Genomic DNA, 24,979 nt, shown 5'->3' on the forward strand with positions numbered 1-24,979 from the left:
TTCTGGCCAGCAAGTTAGTGGACAGCCTCCAGCTGTGCCTTCTGGATTGTCCGCAGCGTTTGCAAGTCTTTTTTTTTTTTTCCCCAGGATAGCCCCAGACGATGACTTAACATGGTGGGGCACTAAGACCCAGACATTTCTGCCCAGCATGACACTCTCTCCTCTCTGGGCAAACTTTGCTATGGGCCTCACCATGAGCCTGCCAAGACTCTCCCAGAGCTGGGTCTGAATCTCATGGTTTTTCTCCTCACTCCCCACACCTCCCGTTTTCCCTCTCACAGGTGGGAGCCTGAAAGCCCACCCCATACCCATACTTCTGTTTCTTCTCCCTTTTACCTTTCTCAAACATTAACCTCCAATCAGTGTTTGCACTTCTAACTTTGTCTTGGTGTCTTGAGTTCTAGAAAACCTGACTAACACAGTCCCTCAAACCCCAATCACCCGAAGCAGCCCATGTCAATATTTTCCATTTTATATTTTTTACGGAAATGTTCAAATACATAAAAATATTGTGAGCTTTTTATTGCAAAATGCTTAATTTTTTTTCTTCCTTTTCCCCCTCATTCTTTCTGTCATCTTAAGGATGCTGAATTTCTACTTCTTGTTTCTTCTTGGAATTATATCATGTATTTATGAAGAAGAGGTGATAAAACATTATTTCAAACGTACACCTTATCAAATGCTAACCCCCACCTGACATTCACCTATTTTATCAACAACAATGGTTGAGAGGACTCATAGACATTTCTTGAGAACACAGCATTGAATAGCATGTCCTCAATGAATCAGTGAGTTGGAGGTATGAGTAATCTCCAGTAGCTTTTTAGGGTGAGGGTCAGATTCTTTCCTGATATGAGCCTGGAGCCCTTCTGTAAAGTCTTTGTTTCCACACTGTCCCTGGCTTGTTGAATTCCAGTAGAGAATGACCAGAAACCATACAGCTTTTAGCTGTGACCGGACCAGTGAGTTCTTTCGTATCCAAGCTCCAATATAAACACTCTTGTCTCTTGGTTCTGTGTAATCCTCTGCAGGCATACTCTACGATAGGCTCAGTTGGGTCTCAAAAGTTCCAGTTTTACAAAGAGCTTCTTCATTAAATGCTCCTGATGTAACTTATAGGCATCACTTCACATTGACCTTGTGAAAGGAGAACATCTGAGCGGGTATTTGGATGATGGGTAGATGCTAAGAACTTTTCCCAGAGAGCTCATTGTCTGCTGTCTTACAAAAGAGAGAATCCTGTGCATTGTTTTTATTGTTTTCATTTGCTTCTATTGCCTTTTAATTATTTTTGGTTTTCTTTCTGCATCAATGCTACCATTACATACTCTATGAATTTCCTATGTAAGCTTTGGTACCATTTGGCATCATGATACACTGTTACTTTCAACAGTATCTTTTTTAAAAAAGCTTATTCCCACTAGAAGAGTTTGTTTATTTTAAGGTGGTAAATCTGTATTTTGTAATTGTTTCTATCTTTCTATCTCTCTCTCTCTCTTTTTTTTTAAATTAGCTTTTCAACTTGATTGTAAAATGCCACAGCGCAGAGAATGTACCTGGGCAGATGAGCTTGCATGGAGCCAGGCAAAGCAGATTACAATCTGGGCTCTCTTCTCATATTAAGATCGACAGCTTCTTTGAGCCTCTGCTTCCTCATCGTTATTGTAAAACAATAACAAAATTAAATCCTCTTAGCCTTTACAGGGAATAATATCATGGCATGTGCAATGTTACTGCAAGAATTAGCACTAATTTGAGGACAGTTTTTCTGTGTCTTTGAATGGAAGTCCATAATTGGAATTGTTAATACAGTTTTTAGTTTCCCTCAGACATATGCTCGCCTGAAGGCTAGTGTAGGATATAATCTGAGCTCTTTACTATGAATGTGTTAATTCCATTTGACTTAAAGCTACTCAAAGCAGAGGATGCTGGAGGCTGGTCCCTTGGCTGTTTCACACCCTGGTCAGAATATTTTCAATTTCTGTCTTCAAGGTGACATTCACAATTGCTGGTTTTCCATACCACATTTCTTCCCTATACTTGAATTTCTAGGATTACAATAAAAAAGAGCTAATATTCATCAACATCTTTAGTGTAAGAAATCATCCACACATTGTAGATGTATAAGGCCCAACGACTGACATAAAGGCAGCACAGTGCCCTGTAAAGAGCACAAATTTGGGAATTTCCCATTGACTTGTCCTGCGCTGGCTGCAAACATTTAAGCAATAGCTTCTGGTGCCCTTTGCTGCTCGCCTATATCATGAACATAATAGCTATGTTGATAGCATTTTCTGTTGTTATTTAGAAGATACTTTTAAAACCCTAGTTTTTATTTATTTTTATTTATTGTCCAGTGGCCAGTTACTAGAATGTTTTTATTTTTTGCATGTTATAAATATTTTCTCTGTGGTTTGAACTTTCAAAACCATGATTGATTTTCCACTTTGTTATAGAGTGTTTTTCTTTTCTACAAAGTCAAAAAAGTCATCCCTTGAAGGCACAGGCAATAATCTTTTGAAATCAATGAAAACGATGGAAGCGCTGAATCCAGTAAACCAAAGATAACACAAAGACCAGGCTACAGAGGTGAGAGGTGTCTGATGAGAGGGAATGGCTGAGTGAGGTAACACTGTTTCCTATGGACCCCACTTTTATCTTTCCCATCAATTAGTATAATGGGAAAATTCTTGTAGTGTTCGATGATGTCTTCTACTGAATCAAACTTCTGAAACACAGAAAAGAAAGTTAATGATTTTTAAAATATCTTTTGTGTCTGTAGGTTAAAATATAGCTAAGGTGCTTGATTTTGCACAGGGAAGAGGTGAACCAATTTAACAATTTTTGTATGGTAACGGTGTTTCAGGAAGTAGTTTTTTTTCTTGTTTGTTTTTTTCTGAGACATTTTTTTGCTCTGTCACCCAGACTGGAGTGCAGTAATGTGATCTTGGCTCACTGCAACCTCTGCCTCCCGGGTTCAAGCGATTTTCCTGCCTCAGCCTCCCAAGTAGCTGGGATTGCAGGCATGGGCCACCACGCCCAGCTTATTTTTATATTTTTAGTAGAGACAGGGTTTTGCCATGTTGGCCAGACTGGTCTCAAACTCCTGACCTCAGGTGACCCACCTGCCTAGGCCTCCCAAAGTGCTGGGATTACAGGCATGAGCCACCACACCCAACTAGAAGTAGTTTTTAAAAAGAATATGGCAAGCTTGAAGGATGAGTGATAAGAATGATAAGGGAGAAAAAAAGTTCTTGAGATGACCAAAAGTGAGCCCTATGGCAGCTCTTTAAATTTCCTACACAGGGAGTTTTCCCTCTCTGGAATCAGATCACACGGGTCAAGTTCCATTCTATTGTTATCACAGCCTTTCTATCTTAAGTGACTTAGGTGGGTTAGTTACACAGCAATCAATCCTTGTAATCTCTGTTGCCTCCCAAACCTCAACCTTAGCTCTGACCAGCAAAAATATAGAAGATTCAGGCTCGAATGTAGTAAATTGCAGGGCAATGCCTGCAGTGAGCTTGCTCTCCAGTAACGAAGTCTAAGGAATTCTAGTATACATAGAAAGAACAGGGACAACCACAGGGCTGCTTAGCCGGTTCAGCTGCCCTCCTTGAGCTTCTTGTGAAATAATGAGGTGGCTGCAGATTTCAGTGTTTCTAGATACACAGATAAAGTGTTATGACAATTTAACGGAAAGGAAGATTATTTCAGGTTTAGGGAAATGGGGAAGTGCTTTGTCAAGGATGCAGACTTGAAATGGGCTATGTTATGGGTCATGCCAGATAAGTAGACAGGAGGGTTTAAAGACATTAAAAGCAGAGAATGTACAGGGCCATGCATAAGGACAGGGTACTGAGAAAACTTGAGCACATACGGTAATTTTTTAAATTTCAATAGCTTTAGAGGTACAAGTGGCTTTTGGTTACGTGGATGAATTGTATAGTGGTGAGGTCTGGGCTTTAGTGTACCCGTCACCCAGATAATAGACATTGTATTACCCACTAGGTGATTTTTCATTCCTTAACCCCCTTATCACCCTCTCCCTCTCTGAGTCTTCAACGTCCATTCTGCATATACAGTCATTCTGATTAGGTGAGTTTGGATGAGTTCCCGAAGGAGAATATTGGGAGATAATTAGGAAGAGCTTGCTCAACCTGCCTCCCATGTTTCAAGACAACTTGGATCCTCCCTAGCAAGCCTGTGAGGTGAACAGGGCAGGGGGGATGATCTTCCCTAAAGAGCTAAGGGAATTTCAGCTCAGAGAAGCGGACTGCCTTACTCAGAGTCTCCCACGGCTAGGGAGGGTGAGACCAGGAATGAAGGCTCACTTTTCTGGATATTTCTTTTTATTTTTCAACTTTGCCTATAGCTTGTGACCTCTGATGCTCCAACACACCAAGGTAGAGATGACACAGCCTGAAGAAAGGGAGCCACCTCCGTGGGGGCTACTCTGCCTCTGATTTGGTCTTGCCTACTCCTTCCTCTGCCCAGGGCATCCTAGGCGCAGAAATGTTGGAAGGCCTCAGGAATAGCCAACGGGGAATGAGATTGACCAGTTAGGGCCTCACAGGGATGACATTCTGTTGGGAGCTGGCAGAAAATAATTTCCTATGCAAACAAATAATTTCATTTAGAAATGTGTGCTGTGAAAATTGTCAATTGAGGCTTAATAAGAACCTCACCAGGTCACTCAGAGGCTTCCCTCGGGGCTGTTGGGAGGGAACATTATTTTTTCTTAGTGGCGCACTGAACAGAAAGCAACTAAAACGCTAAAAACATGTGACTTCCAGGGTCATCTCCTCCTTCCTACCATTATGCCGGGAGGTGTGAAGAGCAAACAGATACGACAGTGGGGACAAAAATGTGGGGAAAGAAATGTAGAGTGGGAATGTCTTGATGTTAACTAGTCCTTGGATCTAGTCCATTTCTGTCCTTTCTGGTTACATTATAACAAATTTCCTTCTCTCCCGCCTGAGCTCATTTGAATTGGGGTTTGTCTTTTCACACCCAAAGAGTCCTGGTTCAATCTGTAAGTCCCTTGTCCCTCTGAAACCTTTACTGGATCTGCAGCAGTTTCCAGTGAGATAACCTATGTGTCAGTCTGACTTGGTGTGTTTGGCCTGTTAAAATACTAGGCCAGGCCTGGTGGCTCACGCCCGTAATCCCAGCATTTTGGGAGGCCAAGGCGGGCAGATCACTTAAGTTCAAGAGTTCAAGGTCAGCCTGGCCAACATAGTGAAACCCCATCTCTACCAAAAATATAAAAAATTAGCCAGGCATGCTGGTGGGTGCCTGTAATCCCAGCTACTTGGGAGGCTGAGGCAGGAGAATCGCTTGAACCCGGGAGGCAGAGGTTGCAGTGAGCTGTGATCGCGTCACTGCACTCCAGGCTGGGAGATGGACTTCATCTCAAAAAACAAACAGCAACAAAAAGTATTATAAACCTGGTAGCTTAGAAACAGTAGAAATTTATGTCTCACAGTTCTGGAGTCTAGGGAGTCCAAGATTGAGGCACTGGCAGATTCAGTATCTGGAGAGGCCCATTTTCTTGCCTTAATGCTGTATCCTCACATGGTCCAAAGAGCAATGCACTCTTTTACAAGGGAACGGATCCCATTTGTGAGGGCTCCACCTTCGAGACTGAATCACTTTCCAAAGTCCCCACCTCCTAACACCATCACCTTAGGGCTTAGGATTTTAACACATACATTTTGGAGGAATACAAACATTCAGACTATACCACCACCCATGTTATGTATACAATAAATATGAGTTTCCACCTGATGCTAAGGTAAGGTACTTTCCCCATTGTCCAATGGGGAGATTAATTCCTACTACAGCAGGGTAATTGTAAGTAGAGGGCCTGTGGAGCCTAAATGCCTGAGTTCAAAGCCTGGCTCTCCCAACCACTAGCAGTGTCACTGTCAGCAAGTTTCTTGCATTCTCTGTGCCTCAGTTATTCTACCAACAGTGATGGTAATGATAGGACCTAACTTTGAGGTTCATTGTGAGAATGGAATTGATGCATAAGCAATACAGCATTTAGAAGAAAGCGTGACACAGTGAGTGCTCAGTACATGCCAGGCCTTACGATTAACTCCTCCCTTCTAGATTTGCCAAGAACATCATGGGAGAGCAATGAAATCACCAAGAAGTTTACAGACCACTACTGTAAGCCTTTAGGAAAAGAAGAATTTTCTGTATTTCATTTCCAATTTTAAACCAAGCACAAAGTTTTCTTTTTCTTTCTTCATGCTTGATAAAACAAAAAGTGAATAACAACAACAGCAAAAACTTTCCAGGTAGAACTCTTTCACAAAATTGGTTAAATCCACATTGATAAAAGGAAATCTTTCCTAGTGTTAGTCTTCAGAGGGAAGATGATTTATCTCTCCTATTCTCATTCCTGTTTTCTTTAAGATTGTCCCAGGCTGGGCTCGGGGGCTCACGTCTGTAATCCCAGCACTTTGGGAGGCCGAGGCGGGTGGATCACGAGGTCAGGAGTTCGAGAGTAGCCTGACCAATATGATGAAACCCTATCTCTACTAAAAATACAAAAAACAAAATTAGCCGAGCGTGGTGGCGCATGCCTGTAGTCCCAGCTACTCGGGAGGCTGAAGCAGAAGAATCGCTTGAACCCGGAAGGTAGAGGTTGCAGTGAGCTGCGATTGCGCCACTGCACTCCAGCCTGGGTGACAGAGTGAGACTCAGTCTCAAAAGAAAAAAAAAAAAAAAAGATTGTCCCCAAATAATACATTTGCTATTAATTGTTTTAAAATTCTGCTACATGGATGACATTTCATTAATTTTAACAGGTGGTAGGAAGCAAGACAGGGGCAATTAGTCACATGGTCTTTCCTGTTTTATTTTTTTTTTTTTTTGAGATGGGGTCTCACTCTGCTGCCCAGGCTGGATTGCAGCGGCACAATCTCTGCTCACTGCAAACTCTGCCTCCTAGGTTCAAGCAATTCTCCTTCCTCAGCCTCCCAAGTAGCTGGGATTATAGGCATGTGCATTGGTGCCCAGCTAACTTTTTGTAGTTTTAGTAGAGATGGGGTTTCAACATATTGACCGGGTTGGTCTTGAACTCTTGACCTCAAGTGATCCACCCACCTCGGCCTCCTAAAGTGCTGGGATTACAGGCATGAGCCACTGTGCCTGAACTGGTCTTTTCTTATTATTGGTTTCTAATGATGGGGTCAAAACTGAAATATTGTCCTGAAGAGACTTTTTAAAAAGATTATACTTAAGCTCTTGCATATTGAATAATCTTTTCCAGGGGGACAAGCAATGTTTGCTAATATCAGATCTTAACATCTGTTTAAACCTTTTCTTTTTTTTTTTTGAGATGGAATCTCACTCTGTCACCAGGCTGGAGTGTAGTGGCATGATCTTGGCTCACTGCAACCTCCACCTTCCAGATTCAAGCGATTCTCCTGCTTCAACCTCCCAAGTAGCTGGGACTACAGGCACGTGCCACCATGCCCAGCTACTTTTTGTATTTTTAGTAGAGACGGGGTTTCACCATGTTGGCCAGGCTGTTCTTGAACTCCTGGCCTCGTGATCCACCCACTTTGGCATCCCAAAGTGCTGGGATTATACGCATGAGCCACCACGCCTGGCCCATTTGTTTAAACCTTTTGTGTTTATTGTATATATGAACTGTGGGCAATGTTTCCTTCCAGAAAAGTAAAGAAATGTGTTTGGGTACACATATGAGAGTGAAAGAAGGAAAGGGGGAGAAAAGAGAAAGAGATAAATGCCAATCAAGCAGGAGGAGAAGGAAGCAGACAGGGAAGGTGTGAAAAAAAACCCATGGGTTGATTGTCTCTGTTCTCTAGTCTTTAAAGTTTAGTTTATCATGTAAACATGTACGGTGATTTTTAGAAACATATAAACATTTGTAGAACAAAAAGGAAAGATCTGGAAATTGAAATTGAAATCTCCCTTCTCTGAGATTTCACAGAAGTGTTGACAAACATGACTTATAAAACTGAGATGCAGGACCGATGTTTGGCAGCAGTTAAGCTCTGCAGGTTGTTTAAGGCAGGCGTCTCCTTGGCTGGCTAGGGCCGGTGTTCTACAATCTCATTCTTGCTTAGGTGCCTACGGAGATCGGCACAGATGAACAGGGTATTCTCTGGATGGCAGGGACTTGACATGACTCTTTCTGTGTTCCCAGAATGCAACACTGAGTCTAACATACTGTAGGCCTACAATTAATGCTCGGACAATAAATAAGTAAATGAGCAGCGAGTGCTGAATGATTCCCCCCAATATGTCCGTGTCCTAATCCCAGAATCTAGAATATAACCTTACATTATAAAAGAGTTAATACTATTTTATATGGTATAATACAGGATAAAGTTAAGGATCCTGAGAGGGGGTGCTTATCCGAGGTTATCCCAGTAGGCCCTAAAAGCAATCATGTGTTTCTTCATAAGATAGGAGCAGTGGGAGATTTTGATCAGAGAAGAGAAGGTCACGTGACCATAGGAGGAGGAGAGGGTCACGTGACCGTAGCGAGGAGAAGGTCATGTGACCATAGAGGCTGAGACTGGAGTGACATGGCCATAAATCAAGGAAGACAAAGATTGCTGGCAGCTGCGGAAAGCTGGAAGAGGTCAGGGGTGACTCTCCCCTGGAGTCTCCGGAAGGAGTGTGGCCCTGCTGATACCATGATGTTGGACTTCTGTCCTCCAGCACTGTGAAACAATACATTTCAGTTGTTTTAAACCGCGAAGTTTCTGGGGAAGTGGTACTTATTAAGCACCTGCCTCTATGTGTCTGCCACTATTTACATCAACTCATGTCACACTCAAAATAACTCCCAAGAGTTAGGCATTGCTGCATCATCTGTGTGGTTAAATTCAAAAGCGGCAAGATAGCTACAAAACGACATGAAATTAAAGTAATCTTTGAAGATGCTGTTTCTCATGTTTTTCCTGCTGAGTTGGGTGAAGATGCTTTCTTTAATTGGACCCTGGCTAAAGTAGCTAGTTGTTGGCTTGCATTTAGCAGAGCCTTGCTAATCTTGTTTTAAAGAGGTGTGATTCTTCCTCAGCAAGACAAAAGGCTCAGGCTGTGAAAAGCATGAGGGAACTGAGTAAAATCCAGACCCTCTTTCTCTTACACATCTCCCTCAGAGGGAAGGCAGGAAGAAACCACCTGTGAATTGTCATTTTTTACCCACTCCCTGGCACACAGTAAGCTCCAAGTAAGTGTTAACTATTCTTTAACTGTGATTCAACCTGCAGTGTTTTCAAACGGGTGGGTGATTGCTTGTATTTGCGATGGTGTTATTTGAGTCTGTCTATGGAAGCGAGACATGAGAATAGGGCCTGGAGGCAGGGAATCTAAGGACTTCCTAGAACCAAATCAAATGGAAACACTTCATTTGTGACAGGATATATCCTTTCTATTTACATAGGGCCTACACTGAGTAAATGATTGTAACTTTACTTTATCCTCTTCGTTTACATAGGATGAACACCAAGTAACCAATGGAAACCTCTAGCAGATATTTAAACCGCAGAAAATTCTGTAAGGGTGCTCAAGCCCCTGTGCCTGGGCCACTCCCATCCTGTGGAGTGCACTTCCATTTTCAATAAATCTCTGTTTTTGTTGCTTCATTCTTTCCTTGCTTTGTTTGTGTGTTTTGCCAATTTTTGGCTCAAGACGCCAAGAATCTGCATACCTTCAACTGGTAATGGAAGTCAATGTTTTGCAAAACATACTGCATCCCAGAATTGCCATTTACTAGCTGTGACTTTGGGCCGGATACTTAGCATTTCTGTGGCTCAGTGTCACAGTTTGTTAAAATGAAATATTGACAGCACCTACCCCAGAGGTTGGCTATGAGGATTCAATAGATCAAATTAGTTATTAATGGCTAACTGCACAGAATAGCTCTAGTGCATATAAAACCCCACCAAAACTCAGGATTCTGCCTTGGATTTCTTTCTCATTGCTTGACTTATGTATATATATTTATATTATTAGTGAATGCTTTCATTGATTCATTCTTTCACCTGTGGAAATGTACGTTCAACACATATGGGAAAAAAATAGGGAATGCAAAGGAGGAGAAAATTCCAGAGGAACACAGAAAGGAGCTTCTTAAAACAGACATTTGGTTCTCTCAGGGTTCCTTGGTGACAGTAATTAGAGCAGCTCATCTGGAGGCGGAGGGTCTAATCTATGGCCTGCGATAGGAGTTGCTCCTTATTTGCCGAGACAGTCAGTGAACCGGCTGACAGTCTGATTAAGCTATTAGGATATTATCACAGAGTCATTCTACTTCCTTTTCTTTATTAGCAGACCAAAGTAGGGCATGTTGGAAAAAAAAGCTGTAACTATCTCAGGCCTCAGTTTCCTCGCCAGTAAATGAGGTTCATTAAGATGTCCTTTCCAGAGCTTTTTCAAGAACTCCATGTGAGAGCAAATTACACAGCATTTGGCCCAAGGGCCTGGCACATGCAAAGGCACACCATGTCCACGTCTTCTATTCTCAGAGGAAAAAACCCCCTTAAACCCAAGCATTTAAGAATTATATAATGCTTTCCTGGCTGGGCGTGGTGGCTCATGTCTGTAATACCAGCACTTTGGGAGGCCAAGGTGGGCGGATCACCTGAGGTCAGGAGTTCCAGACCAACCTGACCAAAATGGAGAAACCCCATCTCTACTAAAAATACAAAATTAGCCAGGCGTGGTGGCACATGCCTGTAATCCCAGCTACTCGGGAGGCTGAGGCAGGAGAATGGCTTGAACAAGGGAGGCAGAGGTTGCGGTGAGCCAAGATCATGCCACTGCACTCCAGCCTGGGCAACAAGAACAAGACCCTGTCTCAAAATAAATAAATAAAGAAATAAGGATTATATAATGCTTTCCTAAAGATGAGAAATTCTATGAGCTGAGACAAGATATAGGAAGATCAAGGGACATTGAGTTGGAAAGTCCATTACCATAGGTATCTTAGGGGGACTATATCCTACTTATTAAAATGACTCAGTAATAGTGACGAAAATATAATTAAAATTTATCATGGCCTTGATAGGTCCCAGGCACTAAGTGTTTTACATTTATTAACTTGTCAATCCTCTCCACAAAATGAAGAACTGGCCACTTCTCTCTTTGGTGTTAACATAGCACTTTCTTAATGTGACTGTAACTGGTAGATTTATGTATTAATCTATGGATTCACTTATGCACTTGTTCATGTCACAGTGTTCCCGGGCTATAGCAAAGGGTGGTGAACTGACCCCATGGTCGCCTCACAGGTGCTAACTACTCCTCTCCGAGCCTCAAAAAAGTGCTCTGGGTCAGACACGGGATTTAAGCTGGAATGTTCATGCAGCCTGCACGTCGATTTCACACGTGTGCCTACCTGAGGCCTGTTGGCAGCCCTAACAATGTGCCCTATTTTGTTACTTGTTGAAAAACAGTCGGTATCTGTGTGAAAGTTCTGGTTTTATCCTGTATTAGTTTGTCAAGGTTACCGTAACTAAGCACTACAGATGAGGTGGCTTAAACAACAGAAATGTCTTTCTTCGCAGTTCTCGAGGCTGAAGTCCCAAGATCAAGGTGTTGGAAGGCTGCTTTCTCCCACGACCTCTCTCCTTGGTTTGCAGATAGTCGTCCCTTCCCCGTGTCCTCACATGGTCGCCCCTCTGTGTGTGTCTCCTCTTGTCACAAGGACATCAGTTATATTGGATTAGGACTCATCCCAATAACCTCATTTAACCTTAATTATCTCTTTCAAAGCCCTATCTTCAAATACAGTCACATTCTGGGCTACTGGGGGTTAGGACTTCAACGTGTGGGTTTTTTGGAGTGAGGGAGGCACGATTCAGCCCCTAACAATGCACACCCACAGATAAAACTGCAACCTGGAGATGCTAAATGGGAATCACTAAATTGTTGAAGTCTAGGCTTTAAAATAACATTGACATTTGAGGAAATTAAAGCCCAGGGAAGTTAAGTCACCGGCCTGAGCTCACATCCTTAGAAATGGTGGCTCATAACTAACTTCGTTCCTTCCTTCCTTTACCCCTTCCTTCATCAACAGAAGAGTTGCAGGAGCAGCCTCTCCTTCCCCCTTCTGTTACTGCCTGTGCGTCTTTGGCCATTTATTTAATTTTCTGAGCCTCAGTTTTCCTACATCTAAGATAGGAAAAATCATGACTCCAAAGAGTTGTTGAGGATCAAAATAAGATAATGCTGGCCAGGCACAGTGGCTCATGCCTGTAATCCCAGCACTTTGGGAGGCCAAGGCAGGCAGATCATCTGAAGTCAGGAGTTTGAGACCAGCCTGACCAACATGGTGAAACCCCATCTCTACTAAAAAATATATAAAAATTAGCTGGGTTTGGTGGTGCATGCCTGTAATTCTGGCTACTCGGGAAGCTGAGGCAGGAGAATCACTTGAACCGGGAGGAGGAGGTTGCAGTGAGCTGAGATCGTGCCACTGTACTCCAGCCTGGGTGACAGTATGACTCTGTCTCAAAATAATAATAATAGTAATGCAGATAGACTAGGCCTGGCATATACATATTCAGTGAAAATTTCTCCTCTCTTGTGGATTGATTTCTGTTATTCATGAATATTTTAATTGATTCGTTCTTTCGCCCCCATCAGCAGATCTGTACTGAGGACAGGCATGCTCAACATAGCCCAAATGCTGTGGTTGGTTTCACATTCATTTTGGGGACACAAATCTATAGATAAGGAATTCTGACAGACATCAGAAATGTCTGCAGTGGGCATTTCAGTGCTGAGGAGGGAAAGGAATTTGGCATTAGTGTATGCTCCTCTGGAGGCTTCCTGGGAGGCAGAGTTTAGATGTGTCTTGTAGAATGAGTTTTCTTTAATAGGCAAGGCAGGCAACGGGGGTGCATGAAATGGTCAAAACTGGCCACTGGCCTGGTAGGCCAAAGTGTAAGATGTGCAGATATTTGTGGAAGGGGTGGGGAGGTCAGACTACATCCCCCTCCTTCAGGGCAGCATCCTCCTCCTCCGGAACGACATCCCCCAAACTCTTCCTTTATTTGTTGGGCTTAGCCTGGAACAGGGAGGCTGTTAAGTTATACCCACCTCATCTCCTCTGAGTCCTGTCCCCAGGGCAAACTGCTGATTCCTCTCCAGGAAGCGGATTTTTACGTTGTAGACTTTGTTCCCGTGAAACACAACCAAAACATAGGGCTCTTCCTTGGATTTTGTGGAACAATCTCGGACCAAGAAAGTACCATCCTGAAACAAAAAGAGTAACAGCCATCTTTTCAGGCATGCCAGCATTCTGCCCTTGTAATGGTGGCAACAATGATGTTTGCATGCATGAGATTCCCAGATGGATTTAGTTTTCGGTAAACCACTTTAATTCAGTAAGTTTGTACTGAGTGTCTGCGTGTCTATGGGTTCTTGTCATTTTCTGAGATGTGTACCAGTTGGATCTTGACACTCTCTTCTTGAAAGTCTTTCATCAAGGCCAGGTGTGGTGGCTCACCCCTGTAATCGCAGCACTTTGGGAGGCCAAGGCAGGCGGATCACCTGAGGTCAGGAGTTTGAAACCAGCCTGGCCAACACGGAAAAACCCCATCTCTACTACAAATACAACAATTAGCCAGGCGTGGTGGTGGTGCGTGCCTGTAATCCCAGCTACTCACGAGGCTGAGGCAGGAGAATCACTTGAACCTGGGAGGCAGAGACTGCAATGAGCCGAGATCGTGCCACTGCACTTCAGCCTGGGCAACAGAGCAGGACTCCGGTTCCAAAACAAAAACAAAAACAAAAACAAAAAAGAAAAAAGCTTTCATCATTTCCTACTGACCTGGGCATAGTGCCCATGAACTTAGCATGACCAACCTATCTTGCAGTTTGATCTCTCACTGCTCCTGCAGCTTTCTGCCTCTGGCTCCTGGCTCCAGCTAAGCCACCATTTCCCAAAGGCACCATCTGCTTTGGGGGTCCCAGATTTTGCATGATGTATTAGTCTGTTTTCACACTTCTATAAAGAAATAACCTGAGATTGGGTAATTTATAAAGGAAAGAGGTTTAATTGACTCACAGTTCCACATGGCTGGGGAAGCCTCAGGAAACTTACAATCACACGGAAGGCAAAGGGGAAGCAAGCTTGGACCTTCTCACATGGCAGCAGGAGAGAGCAGACTGAGGAGTGAAGGGAGAGGAGCCCCTTATAGAACTATCATATCTCACGAGAACTCACTCACTAAAACCGCATGGGGGAAACTGCCCCCATGATCCAGTCACCCCCACCAGGTCTCTCCCTAGACACGTGGGATTATGGGGATTACAATTCAAGATGAGCTCTGTGTAGGGTCACAGCCGAACCATGCCACATGTGCTACTCCTACATGGAAAAGCCCTTCTCCAGCTCGCTTCTTGATGTATTCATCTCTCAGTGTTCACATATTTCCTCTTCTGCCTGATGCTTGGGTATTATTCTAGAGATAGTGGGAGCCACAGCAGGCTTTGAGCAGAGAAAGCTGTTATCTAATAAATTGGACTTCTATGTGCAAAGATGTCTATGCAGGATTAGAGTTCCTGAAAGAGACATGGGGCCTCTAAATCATGGATATCAAACTGAATGGAGAGGCCCTTTATGGGAGGAGGAATTGTAGCCTATGTTGAGGTGAGGGCAAGTACAGGGCAAGGAAGAGAAGACACAAAAGGTCTGGAGATGTCTGAAAGATGACGGAAGACCAGGAGATTCAGAGTGACAGAAGCCAAGAGGTGGAGACTGAGGGTTTCCAAAAGCAGGTCAACAGTGTCAAATGGTCCAAAAGCTGAGAACAGGACGATGATTAGAAATAATTTGTACACTCCAGGGAATGATTCAGAATGATACTAAGATCTGGTTGTAAAAGACTGAGAAATGGAGCAGTCCTCCTGCACATGAACACATCTACCAGGCTTAGTTTTGTAGTTACATTGTGTTATTTATATAATGAAAATGAAAAATCTGTAAGTGTAATTGTGTATATTGTATAGATGGTTATAAGTGATCTATGAAGAATGGAGGCCGGGTGCGGTGCCTGACACCTGTATTCCCAACACTTGGGAGGCCCAGGCAGGTGGATCACTTGAGGCCAGGAGTTCGAGACCAGCCGGGCCAACATGGGGAAACCTCATCTCTACTAAAAATACAAAAATCAGTCAGGCATAGTAGCATGTGCCTGTTATCCCAGCTACACCAGAGGCTGAGGCAGGAGAATCACTTGAACCCAGGAGGCGGAAGTTGCAGTGAACTGAGATCTCACCACTGCATTCCATCCTGGGTGACAGAGTGAGACCCTGTCTCAAAAAAAAAAAGCATGATAAATATAGATTATATATATAGTGATTTATAGCTATAATAATAAATTATGATATATAATTCTCTATATGTTATAATAGCTATATATAATATATTTCTATAATGAATACATATAGATATATAATAATGGTAATACTATGATAGAACATAGAAATACTTTAAGTATACAAAATTTATAAATAATATTGTAACATGATAGTGATGTTATGATGATACTGATAGCTAAGGTGCATTGAGAATTGCCAAGCACTTTGCACACATTGTTTCATTTAGAGGATTCTTTTTTTTTTTTTTGCGATGAAGTCTCGCTCTGTTGCCCGGGCTGGAGTGCAGTGGCATGATCTCAGCTCACTGCAACCTCCGCCTCCCGGGTTTAAGTGATTCTCCTGCCTCAGCCTCCTGAGTAGCTGGGATAATAGGCACCCACCACCACGCCTGGCTAATTTTTGTCTTTTTTGTAGAGACAGGGTTTCACCATGTTGGCCAGGCTGGTGTCAAACTCCTGATCTTGTGATCTGCCCACCTCAGCCTCCCAAAGTGCTGGGATTATAGGTGTGAGCCATCACGCCTGGCTCATTTACAGTTTCTTTCTTTTTTTTTTTTTTTTTTGAGACGGAGTCTTGCTCTGTCGCCCAGGCTGGAGTGCAGTGGCGCGGTCTCGGCTCACAGCAAGCTCTGCCTCCCGGGTTCATGCCATTCTCCTGCCTCAGCCTCCCAAATAGCTGGGACTACAGGTGCCCACCACCATACCCAGCTAATTTTTTTGTATTTTTAGTAGAAACGGGGTTTCACCGTGTTAGCCAGGATGGTATCCATCTCCTGACCTTGTGATCTACCCGCCTCGGCTTCCCAAAGTGCTGGGATTACAGGCATGAGCCACTGCACCCAGCCTATTTACAGGTTCTTTACATAAACGTGGGGTTCTTTACATAAACATTGATGGAAAAATTTTATTCTTATTTTACAAGTAAAGGAATAAAAGTCTAAAGGCTTAAGTGAATCCCCTAAAGCATCACAGTTGCTAAATGGAATACTGAAAAGCCAAACCAAATCCTCACCCTTTAAATACACAAGCCTCTGACTGTATAAAATAGGATGGCAGAATTTTCTGGAACTTGTTCTGCCTAAAATGTTTAGTCATAATTGAAGCCTTAATGTTCAAGCCCAGAGCACTGCCAAAGATCAGAAGGAGAGAAGAGGCCAAAACTCACAGCCAATTTTTGGGTTTATCCTCTTAAACTCTGAAATGATTTGTCAAAATAAATCTGAGTAATTCTGAAATTTAAAATAAATTATCTTTCATAAATGGGAAACACATTTTGACAGAACTGAGACAAACAGAAAAGTAGAATATGAAAGGGAGCATATGAAGTCATTTAACTGAGATTTTATTTTCTTAAAATTAAAATAAGTTATACGTATAAGTTGCTATGGTATAAGTTTCTTGGGAAGAGGCAGAAGCAGGCACACAGAAAGAGAGGAAGGGAGCATTTGCTGAGCGCCCAAATGCTGCCAGAAGAGCATCAGGTCACATGCATATTGCTTTTCCAGCACAATCCACACATGGGCTCCTGGAAGGAGGTCTGCTAAGACTAGTTCTTCTGATGGAAAACAGGCTTTGTGAGTGCAATGGTGCAGTGGGCACGGATTAGCCAAGAACGACAGCCAGCGTTGGAATCTACCATCACCAGGTTCGCCACTCTACCAAGGCATGGCCAGATTCCCTGGAAGGAGGAAAGAAGGGTCCTCAAGAAGCTGCATCAGCCAACCACCCAGGGCTCTCCACCCGGGCTGTGAAAAGAACTTTGAGGGCTACTAGAGTCAGCTGGGATTTTGTGAAAAGAGCACTGATCTTGAATGCATGTTCTGTCAGTTTCTCTACTTTATGACCAACATATTGGCTTAGCCTCAGTTTCCTCATCTAGGAAATGGGATATTCCATTTATTCCGTGTGTGTTCAAGATACTTTGTAAGCAATGGTATCATTTCCTATTGCTGCTATAACACATTACCATGAAATTAGTGATGTAAAACAGAAATGTATTCTCTTACAGTCCTGGAGGTCAGAAGTCTAACATGAGTCTTGCTGGGTTAAAATCAATAGGAGAGACTTTGTTTCCATGACTTTTCCAGTTTCTGGAGGCCAACAAGATCCCTGGCTTGTGGCTCTCCCATTCATCTAACCTCTACTTTCATTATCACGTCCCTTCTCTGACTCTGAAACTCCTGGTTCCCTCTTACAAGGACCTTTGTGATTATATTGAACCCACCCAGATAATGCATAGTTACTTCCCCTTCTCAACATCCTTACCTTCACATCTGCAAAGTCCCCTTTTCTATGAAGGTGACATATTCATAGGTTCTGGGGATTAGGATGTGAACATCTTTGGAGTGGGCATGATTCTCTTTACCATAGCAACTTATACATATCATTTATTTAATTTTACAACATCAATTCTGAGAGCTAGGTTTTATGAAAATTTATTGTAGACCTCTCATTTATTCACTAATTAACTAATTCATTCATGTTTGGGTTACCTCTTTCAACAATGCTCATTGTACTGATTAGCTGGGGATAGGTTTTGATGTTGCATCAGTCTTGAGACACTTTCTATAACTTCTAAGCAATCTCATAGTTCTCTGCACATAGTCATTGCTTGATAATCATTTGCTCTTTGGGATGATGATGGTTGTGGTAGTCATTTGACCTGATGACAAGTATTCCAGTTCTTTTCTCCTTTCAGTCACATGTAGGTTTGTACTTCCTCACCGTCTTCGAAGTTAAGTTTGGTCACGTGACTTCCTTTGGTCAAAAATGTGTAAGCGGAAGTAAACTATGTTACTTCTGAGAGGATGTATTACGAGTCAGAGTGTGAGGGTAGAAGCACACCATTGAGATGGAGCCCCAGCAGCCTGGGTTTATCCACCCAAACCCATCCTGAACATGGTTTGCAAGCAAAAGTAAAGTTTCATTATGTTAAGCAACTGAGATCTTGGGGTTGTTACTGCAGCGTAACCTACCATATCCTGACTTTTGCAGCCTTCACAATCCCTGCTCCTTTCTCGAAGAAGTGAGACATAAAGACCCTACAGTACTTTGGGCAAACCTTGATTAAGGAGATAAACCTTGATGAAAGCAGAAGGAAGCCCCTTCTATTGTGACCTCTATAGTCCAGTATCCATATTTCATCTTCAAAATAGTTCCTTAGGGTTGATTTTACTATGTTTCATTTTACAAATGAATAAATCTACATGGGAAGTTATTTAGAAACTTGAGGAAGCCACACAGCTGATAATTAGCACAACCAAGCCTCAGGCCTGAAACTCTCCATGTTTTTTGTTTTTGAGACAAAGTCTTGCTCTGTGGCCCAGGCTGGAGTGCAGTGGCACAATCTCGGCTCACGGCAACCTCTGCCTGCCGGCTTCAAGCGATTCTCCTGTCTCAGCCTCATGAGTAGCTGGGAATACAGGCACCCACCACCACGCCTGGCTAATTTTTGTATTTTTAGTAGAGACGGGGTTTCACCACATTGGCCAGGCTGGTCTTGAACTCCTGACCTCAGGTGATCCACCGCCTCAGCCTCCAAAGTGCTGGGATTATAGGCATGAACTGCTGCGTCCGGTCCTCTTCATGTTTTTTTTTTTTTTTTATATATTTTTATTTAATTTAGTTAATTAATTAATTTTTGAGACAGCATCTCACTCCATTGCCCAGGCTGGAGTGCAGTGGCACAATCTTGGCTCACTGCAACCTCCGCCTCCCAGGTTCAAGCAATTCTCGTGTCTCTGCCTCCTGGGTAGCTGAGATAACAGGTGCCTGCCACCACGCCTGGCTAATTTTTGTATTTTTAGTAGAGGCAGGGTTTCGCCATATTGACCAAGCTGGTCTCAAACTCTTGACCTCAGATGATCCACCCACCTCGGCCTCCCAAAGTGCTGGGATTATAGGCGTGAACCACTGCACCCAGTCCTCTTCATGTTTTCTTGTTTTTTGTTTTTATTATTTTATTTTATTTTATTTTATTTATTTTTGAGACAGCATCTCACTCTGTTGCCCAGGCTGGAGTGCAGTGGCACAATCTCGGCTCACTGAAACCCCCACCTCACAGGTTCAAGTGATTCTCATGTCTCGGCCTCCTGAGTAGCTTGGATTACAGGCACGTGCCACCACACCTGGCTAATTTCTTTGTTTTTTTGTTTTTTTGTTTTTTTTTTTTTTTTTTTGTATTTTTAGTGGAAACAGGGTTTCATCATGTTGTTCAGGCTGGTCTCAAACTCCTCACCTCAAGTGAGCCACCTACCTCGGCCTCCCAAGGTACTAGGATTACAGGGGCGAGCCACTGCACCTGGCCTGAAACTCTCCATGTTAAATGCCTTTTTCAACTACAGCCTCCCAGCGTTGAGAAATGCAGGGTGATGCAGGAAATAATACATGAAAGCAAGTTGCTTGTTACATCTTGTGACACATGAGCAGAGAACCTTAAGATGCCTATGGAAACAATAACGGTGGACCATGTGAAAGGCATTACCTTGTTCTCCTTCATGAATGCCTCTTCGACTGCCTGGCGGCTGTACTCTCCAATGTACCATTCATTGTGCTGGAAATCCTGCAGAACAGAATCAATTACAAATATTTTAGGGTCAAAGGAAAGTATGAATTATTGATTAATTAATTCAAAATTTACTTTTGTTCCACCAGTGCCTAATCACAGTTTAATCTATAGTAGATATTCAGTGCCTAACATTTAGTCCCTGAACTTGGAGAAGCCCACAGATACTTGGGGCAGGGAGACACAGAAAAAGTTACTGCATCTGGGGAATTCTGAAGTCAACGGGAATCTGTTGAGAAAGGTCCTTCAGCACCACCCTCAGAACAGATGATAAGCCCGCTATCTATCAGTGCTTTCTGAATCTTCAGCTGCTGAGGCTTGTTGAGGTGGAAATATGTGTTGTTTGTGAAGCCTACACTGCCCTAGTAACATACAAACAGCAGGGAGGGAGAAACAGTCCATCTCTGCCACTTTTCTAGAGGCACAGGCGGCTGAGCTATGATTCGGATCCTAGTTTATCTAGCTTTCTCCCTGGGCCACGCTGCTTTATTTATATCACTGTTAAATGATTTTAAATTCTTTTGATGATAAAATCCAGACTAACTGGGAGAAGGAAGGGCAGTCAGGGAGATGCATCATGGACTTGCAATTCCTTCACAGGGTTCCGAGGATCGTAATATTAAATAACCCTCCTTGTGAGTCCAGCATCTATAAGGTCCTTCCTTATTTAGTAGCATATCAGTCCATCCCTACAACACATCTTTGAAGTAGGCATGTCAGGTAGTATTAACCCTAGTGAAGATGGACAGTGAAGGTTCAGAAAGTCAAAACCTGAGCTGGGCGTGGTAGCTCATGCCTGTAATCCCAGCACGTTGGGAGGCCGAGGTAGCCAGATCAAGAGGTCAGGAGATCGAGACCAGCCTGGCCAACACAGTGAAACCTCGTCTCTACTAAAAATACAAAAATTAGCCGGGTATGGTGGCACATGCCTATAATCCCAGCTACTCAGGAGGCCGAGGCAGGAGAATTGCTTGAACCTGGGAAGTGGCAGTTACAGTGAGCCGAGATTGCACCACTGCATTCCAGCCTGGTGACAGAGCGAGACACCGTCTCAAAAAAAAAAAAGTTGTCAAAACCTGTCACATGGTTGGCAAGAGTTAGGTACGTGATGTCAGGTCTTTTGTCTCTCATTCATTTGGAGTCTCTGGTCCACTGAAAAATAAACCTGATACATTCAATACTGAGATTCTGATTCTGTTCACGTGAGAACACACTGATGTGAACACCATCTGGAACGGTATGAGTTAGCTCTAACTCAACCCTGCAGTCTCACTTCCTGCCACCCCATTTCAGACATGGGTCTGGCCAGACAAAAGTGCTTGTACTCTGGACACACACAGCTTCAGGAATAGAACAGAACTGGCCCTACTGCTTGGAATCCCTCCTGGTCTTCACCTCTGCCTACCCAGCTCAGCCATTCTTTTGCATCAAGATTGGAACTAAAAGTCACCTCTTTTTTTTTTGTTTTTTTGTTTTTGAGAGACAGAGTTTCACTCTTGTTGCCCAGGCTGGAGTTCAGTGGCACAATCTCGGCTCACTGCAACCTCTGCCTCCTGGGTTCAAGCAATTATCCTGCTTCAGCCTCCCAAGTAGCTGGATTACAGGCATGTGCCACCATGCCCGACTAATTTTTGTATTTTTAGTAGAGACTGGGCTTCACCATGTTGGTCAGGCTGGTCTCAAACTCCTGACCTCAGGTGATCCACATGCCTTGGCCTCCCATAGTGCTGAGGTTACAGGTGTGAGCCACCGCGCCTGGTCCAAAACTCACCTCTTATTTGACCTAGTCCCTACCCCCTTGCTGAAAAGGTCCATGGCAGGACCAGCTCTGCCTCACTCCAGCAAAGCCATGTGACAGGCTCTAGAGACAAAGGGAAGCCGTGGAGCCCCATCTCCCCACTGAAACGTGAACTGTCTAAGCTTGAAGTGGTCTACTGCTTCCAGGGGGCCTCTTGGCCAGTCCATGGACTTGGCAGAGCTCAGTCATGGTGCATTTCATCTACTCTGTTTTTATTTATTTGTCCAAGTTGGAAGACGTTTAGAGATGAGTCCTATGTTTCTCCAGGTGTGGTCATGCGGGATGGCTGGTGAATGTAACTGGTGCTCAGAAACTGAATTACATATCTCAGAATCACTTGTGGGGAAGGGAGTCCCCTTCTAATTCTCTTTCTAGTTCCCCTGAATAATTCAAAAGGAATGTTTCATTTTGGCCTAATGCATCTTTAATATCTGTCTGACATTTCTAATCTCTTCTTTAACAGAAGAGGAGCAGTCCTTATGCTGAGAGTCATTAGCAGGTGATGGGATCCTGCTACAGTTTAATAGCTTGTTTTGTTTATATTGCAATGAATTTCTTTTTAATTAGGGAAAATATTGTAAACCAAAAATATAATTCTAAGGCCTCCTAAGTCCATCTGAATGGACTTCCTCCTCTGCCAGGGCACTGTTAAAATTTAACCCGAAAGACTGGTTTGGGTCATGACGGGAATTAGGGGTCAGACATGCCTCATTATACCTCTCTGTCATTAACATCAACACAGACTTTAAGTCTGAGAGGAAGCATTTATACTCTATTCTCTCTGAAGCCTGCTACCTGAAGGCTTCATCTGTACAATAAGAACTTTGGTCCAAAATCCCTTATCTTAACCGATAAAAAGACCTCTATCTATCAGTGATATTCCCTTTCTGTTGATCCCAGGTCTTTAGATAAACTCAACCTATTGTTAACCAGAAAAATTTGAAATTTACCTATAACCTGGAAGGCCCCACTTCAAGCTGTCCCACCTTTCTGGACTGAAACAATGTATTTATTAAATGTAATCCCAACACTTTGGGAGGCTGAGGCAGGTGGATCACCTGAGGTCAGGAGTTGGAGACCAGCCTGGCCAACATGGTGAAACCCTGTCTCTACTAAAAATACAAAATTAGCCAGGTGTGGTGGTGCACACCTGTAATCCCAGCTACTCGGGAGGCAGGAGAATCACTTAAACCTGGGAAGCAGTGGTTGCAGTGAACCGAGATCACACCATAGCACTCCAACCTGGGCAAAAAGAGTGAAACTCTGTCTCAAAAAAAAAAAAAAGAAAAGAAAACAAACAAACAAAAAAAAAGGTGTATTTGATTGAAGTCTCCTATCTCCCTAAAAAGTATAAAACCAAGCTGTACCCTGTCGGGCACACGTTCTCAAGACCTCCTGAGGACTGTGTCATGGGCCATGGTCATTCATATTTGGCTCAGAATAAATCTCTTCAAATATTTTCCAGAATTTGACTCTTTTCGGCAACAATATAATAAGATTTACCATTTTAACCAATTCCGTGGCAATAAGTACATTCACATTGCTTTACAGCCATTTCCACTATCCATCTCCAAAAGTTTCTAATGACTCCAAACTGAAACTCTGTATCCCTTAAAGAATAACTCTCCATTACCTCCACCTCCTTCCTCAGGGCTCAGTTACCACCATCCTACCCTCTGTCTCTACGAATTTGCCTGTTCTAGGCACCTTGTATACGTGGAGTCATATATTTGTCCTCCGTGTCTGACTTATTTCACTCAGCATAATGTTTTCAAGGTTCTTGTATATTGTATCACATGTTAGAATTTTATTCCTTTTTTATTCCTTTTATTCCTTTATTCCTGTTTCATTGTGTGCATGTGTGTACCATTTTGTTTATCCATTCATCTGTCGATGGACATAGAAGTTGTTTCCATCTTTTGTCTATTACAAATAATTTTATGAACGTGGGTGTACAAATATCTGAGTCTTTGCTTTCAATTCTTTGGGGCATACGCTAAGGAATGAAATTACTTCTTTTTTTTTTTTTTTTTTTTTTTTTTGAGACGGAGTCTCACTCTGTTGTCAGGCTAGAGTGCAATGGCACGATCTTGGCTCACTGCAACCTCCAACTCCCTGGTTCAAGCAATTCTCCTGCCTCAGCCTCCCGAGTAGCTGGGACTACAGGCCCGTGCAACCATGCCCAGCTAATTTTTGTTTTTTTGGTAGAGATGGGGTTTCACCCTATTGGCCAGGATGGTCTCGATCTCCTGACCTTGTGATCCGCACACCTCGGCCTCCCAAAGTGCTGGGATTACAGGCATCAGCCACCGCACCTGGCCTGAATGGAGTTACTTCTAAAGTCACTTTCTATGATATATAACACTGGTTTAAAAAAAAATTAACAAGGATAGTGATATCAAGTGAAAACAGGTCACCTTAAAGAGTATTGTTAAGTAAATGTTATTATTGACAGGACATAGATATGCCACAAATCATAAAGGCACATTCAAATACCTGAAATCGGGGAAATCCTGATGTGGTCCAAGCCTGTCTCATGCCTATGAGGAATTCGGGATCTGGGAGGGAGCGTGACCTTGTGTAGACCTCTAGTTAGCTCTAGTTAGAACCAAGGGATCCCCATGTTTATGAAGAAGATGAAAGAGCAAAAGGAAGGCGAGTGCATGACAAGGGACAATAAAAGCAGGACGTGTGGTTTTTTGTTTTTTTTTTTTGTGGCAACGTCTAGCTCTGTTGCCCAGGCTGGAGTGCAGTGGTGCGATCTCAGCTCACTGCAACCTCTGCCTCCCAGGTTCAAGTGATTCTCCTGCCTCAGCCTCCCAAGTAGCTGGGATTACAGGCATGTGCCACTGCACTTGGCTAATTTTTGTATTTTTGGTAGAGATAGAGTTTCTCCATGTTGGTCAGGCTGGTCTCAAACTCCTGACCTCAGGTGATCTACCCAGCTTGGCCTCCCAAAGTGCTGAGATTACAGGCGTGAGCCACCATGCCTGGCCAGGATGTGAAAATATTTTCCAAAGTCTAATTTCAGATTATGAGACCCTTTTAGAATTGGTAGAAATTAATATGAATATAAGGATAACAAAAGAGCTTTAGGATACTGTAAGAATTCACCAGAGATATCCTATTCATTCTGCTTCTGCTTAGAAATCTTCACAAGCTCTGTAGCAGGACAGTGAGTAATAGCAGGGTGTGGGATGGAGACCTGGAAGAGGCACATCCTCTGGGGTTTTA

At 43.1% G+C, this 24,979-nt stretch overlaps 1 protein-coding gene across 2 annotated transcripts in view; it reads right to left on the bottom strand.

Annotated features, from left to right (window-relative positions):
• Positions 1 to 337: 337 nt before the first annotated feature.
• CLNK (cytokine dependent hematopoietic cell linker) overlaps positions 338 to 24,979 on the bottom strand; it is a 244,203-nt gene continuing 219,561 nt past the window's right edge. For both annotated transcript variants that reach the window (XM_005554485.5, XM_005554486.5), the window contains exons 17-19: positions 19,867 to 19,944; positions 13,099 to 13,254; positions 338 to 2,728 (exon numbers count right to left, since the gene is read on the bottom strand). In XM_005554485.5, the coding sequence (XP_005554542.3) occupies positions 2,582 to 2,728; positions 13,099 to 13,254; positions 19,867 to 19,944 (381 nt within the window). In that variant the 3' untranslated portion in view covers positions 338 to 2,581. The remainder of the gene's footprint in view (positions 2,729 to 13,098; positions 13,255 to 19,866; positions 19,945 to 24,979) is intronic.

The sequence above is a fragment of the Macaca fascicularis genome, chromosome 5 (assembly GCF_037993035.2).
Source record: "Macaca fascicularis isolate 582-1 chromosome 5, T2T-MFA8v1.1".
NCBI lineage: Eukaryota > Metazoa > Chordata > Mammalia > Primates > Cercopithecidae > Macaca > Macaca fascicularis.